The 8,503-nt window shown below is 51.7% G+C and overlaps 1 protein-coding gene across 1 annotated transcript; it reads left to right on the top strand.

The window, feature by feature from the left end:
* Positions 1-3,604: 3,604 nt before the first annotated feature.
* On the top strand, positions 3,605-7,932 carry POSPLADRAFT_1141250 (hypothetical protein; the record flags this gene model as incomplete). Its single annotated transcript, XM_024485279.1, has 16 exons — positions 3,605-4,201; positions 4,364-4,695; positions 4,961-5,117; positions 5,244-5,337; positions 5,393-5,720; positions 5,773-5,853; positions 5,901-5,985; positions 6,112-6,423; positions 6,484-6,675; positions 6,752-6,883; positions 6,938-7,157; positions 7,180-7,213; positions 7,284-7,323; positions 7,578-7,594; positions 7,782-7,819; positions 7,907-7,932. 16 exons carry the CDS (start codon positions 3,605-3,607, stop codon positions 7,930-7,932), a joined length of 2,685 nt encoding a protein of 894 aa, XP_024339883.1.
* Positions 7,933-8,503: the final 571 nt, after the last annotated feature.

The following is an 8,503-nucleotide window of genomic DNA, read 5'->3' as shown; positions in this document are numbered from 1 at the left end:
ACTAGTAGCGCAGCAGGATACGACATCTCTGCTGCACATCAACTCATCATCCCTGCCCGACGACGAGGCCTGGTCGGCACTGATCTTATCATGGCTATCCCCGAAGGACACTATGGAAGAATCGCACCTCGATCCGGCCTAGCACTAAAGGAAATCGATGTCGCTGCAGGAGTAATCGACTCCGATTACCGAGGCAAGGTCTCAGTCCTGCTGGTCAATAACTCTGACCTCCCATTCACCATCAAAGCCGGCGACCGAGTTGCCCAGCTCATCCTTGAAAGGATAAGCACCCCACCAGTAACGCTAACCGACTGCATCGACGAAACAGAACGCGGGGAGGATGGGTTTGGGTCAACTGGTATCGCGTCCATCGAGGAACAAGCGGAGGACATCGACGATGATGAGTTCATCATTTCCTACTTATCTGGAACACTGATGATCACCAAGTACGAGAAACAGGAACCCCTGGCAGTGAGGGACGTTCCGCTCAAGGAGCGACTCCCTGAACTTTCATCTGGCTACAAACGACTTCACAACGGCATGATCTGGAAGATCCACCATGACATTAGGCGCGTCACCACTTCCACCGAACTTGCAGCCTCGAACGCCCAAGGCAAGACAGAAAAAACGCTACCACAGATGGTACCATCCTACCTACACGACCTCCTCCCCGTCTTCGACAAAGGCACCGCTGCGCGACTTCCAGACCACACCGAATATGACCACGAAATCAACCTCAAGGAGGGCTTCGCGGACATGAAGCAACAGGTCTATCCGCTCAACCTGCAGCAACGAAAGGAACTCGACAAGTTCCTCGAGGAGAACCTGAGTAAAGGGTACATTCGCCCTTCGAAATCCCCGTTGGCGAGTCCATTCTTCTTTGTTGGTAAAAAGGACGGTTCACTACGTCCCTGTCAAGACTACCGGCTACTCAACGAGAACATGGTCAAGGATCGATACCCGCTCCCGCTCATATCAGACCTCCTCGACAAGTTGAAGCACGCCAAGGTGTTTACGAAGATGGACCTCCGCGCCGGATACAACAATGTCTGAATCAAGAAAGGGGACGAATGGAAGGCAGCATTCATTGTACCCGGAACTGATGGCAAACCGCCGCAGCTGTACGAACCAATGGTGATGTTCTTTGGGCTGTGTAATTCCCCCGCTACGTTCCAGCGGATGATGAACACAATATTCGCAGACATGCTTCAAGAAGGCTGGCTCTGTATTTACATGGACGACATCCTGATCTTTTCCCAGGACAAGGCAGAACACGAAGAACGAACACGACGTGTTATCAAACAACTTCGACAACACGACCTCTACCTCAAACCATAGAAATGTGCCTTCGACGTCACTGAAGTCGAATTCCTCGGCATGATCATCCGCCCAGGAGAAATCGCAATGGACCCCGTCAAACTAGCTGGCATTGCAGACTGGCCAGTGCCGTCCAACCTCAGGCAAGTACGCGCCTTCGTTGGATTTGGAAACTTTTACCGCCGGTTTATCAAAGGCTTCTCGGACAAAGCGCAACCGCTGGTCGCTCTCACCCGGAAGGACGTTGCCTGGACCTGGGGATCTGACCAACAGAAAGCCTTCGAGACCCTCAAGAAGGTGTTCCTAGAAGAACCGGTACTACGCATGCCAGATCCCGACCGACCCTTCACTATTGAAACCGACGCCTCCAAGTTTGCAACCGGAGCAGTACTACGCCAGCGCGACGACAACGGCGACTGGCATCCTTGCGGATACCTCTCTCAAAGCTTCAATGCAGCAGAGAGAAACTACGACATCTATGACAGGGAGTTATATGCGGTCATCCGTGCACTAGATGAGTGGAAGCACTACCTCATTGGCAGCCCATACCCAGTGACAATTCTCAGCGACCACAAGAATCTCACATACTGGAAGCAAGCCAAAGACATGAACCGACAACAAGCACGCTGGGCGAGTAAACTGACCGAGTTTGACTTCTGCCTGGTACACATTCCTGGTACCCAAATGGTGCAGAGCGATGCTCTCTCCCGCCGACCCGACCATGACGATGGCTCTAATGACAACACCGATGTCATTATGCTCCCACCGGAAGTATGGGTTGCTGCCATCGACATCGACACCCACGACACCATCCTTTCTTTCAAGGATGACCCAATAATGAAGGAAGGCCTCACTGCGGCGTGCACTGGAGGAACACCACGCACTGGAACAGACTGGTCCATTGATGATGACCTCCTCCTATACCAGGATCGGGTCTATGTACCCCCAGATGAGTCTCTTCGCAAACATCTCGTCTCCCACTATCACGACCTCCCCTCCACAGGACACCCCGGTGTTCAGAAAACCCTCCTCGGCTTGCGCCGTGACTACTGGTGGCCGAGCATGGCCCAGTTTGTTGCTCGCTATGTTAACGGCTGTGGCATCTGCCAGCAAATGAAGGTTAACACGCATCCAGCCCGACCACCCATCACCCCCATTCGACCCCGCGCAAATGCCAAGCCCTTCAGCACATTCTCGTGCGATTACATCACCGACTTGCCACTGTCCAACGGCTTTGATTCCATTTTGGTCGTAGTGGACCACGACCTTATGAAGGGGGTAATTTTCATCCCATGCAACAAAACAATTGATGCTCTTGGGACGGCAGATGCAATGTACCGAGAGGTCTACAAGTGGTTTGGACTCCCAGACAAGATCATCAGTGACCGAGGACCGCAATTTGCGTCCAAAGTCTTCCAAGAACTTTGCAAAATGACTGGGGTTCAATCAGCCATGAGTACGGCATTCCACCCGCAGACCGACGGCGAGACAGAATGAGTGAACCAAGAGCTGGAGATCTACCTCTGCTGCTTCACTGCCAACAATCTGGATAAGTGGGCTGACCATCTTCACACCGCGCAATTTGCTCACAACTCCCGCGAGCACTCCACGACGAAGACGTCCCCGTTCAAACTCATGATGGGATATGAACCCCGTGGAATACCCACCGCGCACCCCAGATCAAACATGCCCCAAGCAGCTTATCGCCTCAAGGACTTGCAAAACATCCGCGAAGAAGCACATGCGGCAATGGAGATGGCCCAGAACGTCTTGGCCAAGAGAGTAAAAAGGAAGGGGGGTTCCTTCCGTAAAGGTCAGCTGGTATGGCTAGACTCCCGGAACTTGAAGCTGCCGTACCCGTCCAGGAAACTAGCCCTGAGGCGAGAAGGGCCGTTCAAAGTCCTAGACAAGATCGGAACAGTCGCGTACAAGCTAGACCTCCCTAGCACCTGGCGAGTCCACCCCGTTTTCCATGAATGGCTTATATCTCCCTACTCAGAAACGGAGATCCATGGTCCAAATTACATGAGGCCACCTCCTGACCTTATCGAGGGCGAAGATAACTACGAAGTCGAAGCCATCATCGGACACCGAGAGAACAAGAGGATGCGACGCTGGGAATATCGCGTCAGGTGGAAGGGTTACTCAACAGCCGATGACTCATGGGAGCCCGAGGCGAACCTGACTGGGACGGCGGACGAAGTGTTGGCAGAGTATAAGAACAGGAAGGACTTGAGCTGAATCAATAGCAGCTCTACCCAGTCGCTACATCCCCACTCGCATCAACATGTCTTCCACCCTCCCGTTCCTCGACCAGTTCAACGCCCCTTCAACCAAAGGCGGAAAGAGGATCTCAATCTACACCCCTAAGCACACCCACGTCGGCGACAGCGCTTTGCTGACGCTACTCCTCAGTGACCCCACCGACGTCTTCAATAAACTCAAAACCCACAACCCCGAGGCAACCAATGCCACCGACCGCGCTGCACTAGAAGTGTACCTCTCCGCCCGCCATGAATACGACAAGGCTGTCAAGGCAGCCGACGAGGCCATCGACCACCACAAACGACTCCTACGTCAACAGGACAACCGTGTCCTCACCGAGCTCATTCGACTCGACAACCTGAAAGTTGCCCATCGCCTTCAACCGCTCCTACCATGCAGCATTCGGGCACAACACAACAAATTCATCCCACGCGCCATCCCCAACGCGTACCTACCCCTACCCGCACCCCTACCGACGTCTGCCTTCAGGCGTCCCCCGATTCCATCCCCTTTCCTCCAAGCAACGCCGCGAAGCACTACCATTCTGGCTGACTGGCAACCCAACCCTGGGTGGACCCTGAAGGGAAGTTGCAGGCGATGTGGATCGTCTCGACACTGGGTATGAGACTGTCTGGACGTACGATGTGCAGGATGCGGGAAAGAAGCCCCTGGACACCTGGAGTGGGAGTGCGGAACCAGGCCGATGAAGCGACACGTATCCGCACCACCTGAAGAACCTGCGTGACGCGTGGGGGTGGTCGTCGACAACGTGTTCCTCGAGGGAATCATCAATGAGGCGAAGGAGAGGAAGGAAAGAGAGAGGAAGACAAAGGCGGTACCCATCCCTCCACCGCGTAGCGCTAACCCCGAACCTCCGGCCAGCCCCGTCGCGGGACCCTCGCGTCCCCACCCCGATACACCTGTCGTCTTTCGCAAAGTCGATCCCGACTGGACACCCGACACCACTCAATGGACGTGGGACAGCTCCTGGCCGTGTCAAAAGCACCTCTCTGGTGAGGAATGGAAGAACTTGGGGAGAAACATGCGCAACAAGTGGTTCGACGAAGAGGAGGATGACGGCGTAGACTGGGAGTTGTATGGAGATGGTGAGCAGTAAGTAGTCGAATGGGACTTCGACTCTGGCAGGGGGGTAATGAAACATTTGTCTTTCCGCTCTATTCCTTGTACTACTAGCGCCCATACTGGCGCCTGTCTTAGCGCTCACCCACAGGTTGAACATTATGTAGCTTACATAATGGGGTCCGTGCGCACTTCGTACTCGGCATCATACCACTACGTTTCTTTCTTCACTAACACGACCACATAGACACGATGGTCCATGCATAGTTGGTACTTGTATAAGTAGCTGTACCATTAGTCGGTGGAACCCTAAGTTCGACCTGGTTATTCATTCAAGTCTCTGCTCCTCCTCGCTTGGGGTAGTGGTCATTCTCGACTTCCTCGCTCGATCTTCAGGACAACGCACTGTCCATAAGCCCTCGCTCGTCGTCTACGAGTCAGGCATCACTATAGGAGTATAGACCGTTGTATCAGTCTATACCCATCAATCGAACATCAATAAGCATCCCGGAAACATCTTGAAAGGAACTCCTCATCGCCCACCTGAAATTATTGCTGAAGAGTGCCATCTTGCTGCTCAGGCAAAGCAGCTTATTGCTGACCAACAAGCTGTGAGCCTACAGCATCTTGCCGAGTTGGAAAATCACTTGGAAGAGGAGCATAGTCAAGCCGCGAGTCAGTATTCTCTTCCGCACTAACAACATGGCATATACACTAACTACTCACATAGCATTCAGCTTCTCCCCATCTCACGTTGAGTGTGCTGGTGGTGGTGGGCATGCAAATATTTTGGACAGTGCTGTCAAACATCATAGTAAGGATCAAGGAGGTGTCGGCAAACCTAAACAGGTTCATGCTTCGAAAGCTCCCACGCTGAAGATGCCTGCTAAGGCCGCACTGCAGTCCACCACATTCAAGACAGCCAAGAAGTCACGAACAACGCAAGCAGACATTGATGCTCACTGCAAAAGTCTACTGAACGCAGATCTCAATGACAAGCCTATTGTCTTGGTTTCTGGCAAGTGCAAGTCCTCGAAAGACTCATCAGTTCCCAAAGTGTATGTCGATGTTTGGGCTTATCTTACTTTGTCGACTAACCTTGCATCCTAGGGTAAAGAAAGCAAGGGCTGCCAATCCCTCTGGGTTGCTAGCTGGGTGGACTCAGCATGACAGTTCTGTGTCCTCTGGTAAGTACCAATCTCGCAACAATAATATGTACATATTTATTTTACAGGCAGCAGCAGGAACACAGTTCAAACACCTCACACATGTGTCACTACCACCCCTGGCCATGACGGTCATGGATGTATGAGACTATGGTGGGTATGTCTCAAGTGAGGATGACAGGACTGAGGAGCGTGAGCTGGCTCGCTCTGGTCACGACATCATGAAGGTAAATGATTGATTGATTGGAGAGCTCAATGCCTCTGCTAATCCCGAACGAGATAGGGTGTCGTTGCAATCAAGCAAGAAGATCCAGCAATCATGATCAAGACTGAGCTCACCACTTCACATCCTTCCATCACTGGTGAGGCAGGCAGTGGTGCGAATGGCGGGTTCGTGAAAGTTGATCTTCCTGCTGGTGCCAAACCGTGCTGGAGCAAGGAGTACATTCCGATGGTCCTTGATTACATAGGAACATTACCGAACCCCTGGGACATTGCAGCCATCAATCTCATTAAGGTGTTCCAACAGATCTGGGACTTGGTTTTTTCTGACATTCTATACCTGGTCAATGATAAGGGTGCTGTCTACACTTTAGTATGTCTCTCATGTTGTGACACTAGCCAGGAATTTGACCCATACCAACTAATCCCGTAGGCACAGCAGAAGATCTATGACTGGCGCAGTGGCTTCGCCAAGTCAGCTGCCGATCACGTTGCTCGCTTTTTCCAGCTCGACATTCCGGAAGAACTGAAGAGGAGAAGGCTCGAAAACACAGCCGAAGGCCATGCGACCTACATTGCACAGCAAATTGCCGGCAACTACCTCTTTCTATATGGTGATGTGAAGGTTAGCAAAGACGATGGGTCCATTGTGCATATTCACATCATAGCAGTCATGCATTTGAGTCATCTTCTGTGCGCAGGTCTCTTGGAACAAACCATTCCAGTCCCAACTTGTCCTTGCAACACTTGCATACCACATGGATGCCACAGCAGGGGCAATCTTGTACATTGAGGCCACCCCCAGAGGTGCTCTCGCAATGTCAACTGTTGCAGTAAGTTCACTCATGTCCCATTGCACTCCAAGTCAACTGATGTAACAGACATAGGTCGAGCGCGCAATCGGCATGTACACTACCGGCGCCTACATAACACCAAGGGAGAAGTTTGTGGAACAGATATGGAGCTGTGTTCTCAACTTATACAAGATCTCGATTGAGACCTTGATGCCGGGGACATGGGACGTGATTGTTGATTCTGCAAATGGCCTCACCGCTCTTGATCGCAATCTCCCTAACCTCAATGAAGCTGCAGGACCAGTGGATGGACGTGCGCTCATCACTGATTGTAGCTCTAGCATCTGAGGCCAGGTCGATGGTGCAGCTGTAAGTCTCCAATGGCTATCCGGTCTCCCAGTATTACTAACTTTGTGCAAGACCAAACCCTCATCTGTAGCTGCTGTACCCCATCCAAAGCGATCATTTCCCAGGCCACTGTGCGCGCACCCCCATTTATTTTGTCTCGCATCCAACTATGCCACTCATTCACAGCACTCGCAACTGATTTCGAGCTCTCATGTTTGCTCCCTCGAAAGGTTTTGGCTGTTCATACCCTACTATCATTGCTTCATTGCATGTTCCAGGATCTGTATCTAGTTTTACAGATTATATAACTATTGTCTGTGATAGCTAGAAGGTGCCTGAAACCCATCTGAATGTTGTCTGGTGTCAGTCTGAGTGCGTCTGGTAGCACTTTGATGCCGACTGGTGAGTCTGGCTCAGAAATGAACCTCCTTAATTCAGACGGCTGTCTGAGCGCCTGAGACGTCTGAATGATCTGATTCAGACGATTCAGACAGGGATCAGAGCACTGACATTTTGCTGATGGCCTCTTGCAGCATCAAGTGATGGTCAGTCAATTACGAACGCGAGGCGCATGTTGATCCTTCTTCAGGCCTACGAGGTCATCCCAGACTGCTGAATGCTGCAGCAGTGAGTGATCTGCAAGAGCTGATTGAGGAATCACCATCACTCTTCCTCGACGAGATTGCAGAATGGCTTGCTATTTACCATGATCAGCCAATCTCAACCACCATGCTGCATAACACTCTCCGGGACTTGGGGATGACGTTGAAGGTTCTTAAATGCACTGCGACACAGCGCAATGAAGTCTGTAGAAACGAGTGTCGGCGTCGGGTTTGAACGAGCGAGCGTGAAGGTTTATGGAAGCGAGTGGCATGGGAAAAGATTAAATACGAAGTGGTTTGTCTCATCCTCGGGGCGGGGAGGCAAACACGCGAAGTAATTACATGCGAGAACTCAGCCTAATATAGTAAACACTTATCTAAATCAGGTACATAGAAACAAGGTACTATTGCGCCGCAGCACGGCACGTCGGCAAGCCAGTAGTCGGGCATGCACTTGCCCAGTTGTTCCAACAAAGTCACTCGCACAGCATGGCGGTTCAACATGGTGGTCAACTTTTTGTGAGAACAGCTTGTATTCATTGACAAATCAAGCAAGGATGGGTGGACATTGGTTCATCTTTATGGTCATGCTCCCACCGAAAAGTGTGCTGTTGAAGCCGTGAACCATGATCGAGGGATTTGCTAGAGCATTGTTCTGGCAATAAGTCTTGACGGCTATATCACGCTGCGGGTTGTTCCCGGGTCAGTC

The sequence above is a fragment of the Postia placenta genome, assembly GCF_002117355.1.
Source record: "Postia placenta MAD-698-R-SB12 unplaced genomic scaffold POSPLAscaffold_6, whole genome shotgun sequence".
NCBI classification, from domain to species: domain Eukaryota; kingdom Fungi; phylum Basidiomycota; class Agaricomycetes; order Polyporales; family Adustoporiaceae; genus Rhodonia; species Rhodonia placenta.
Note: the sequence above shows the minus strand (reverse complement) of the source record. Positions and strands in the feature narration are given on the sequence as shown.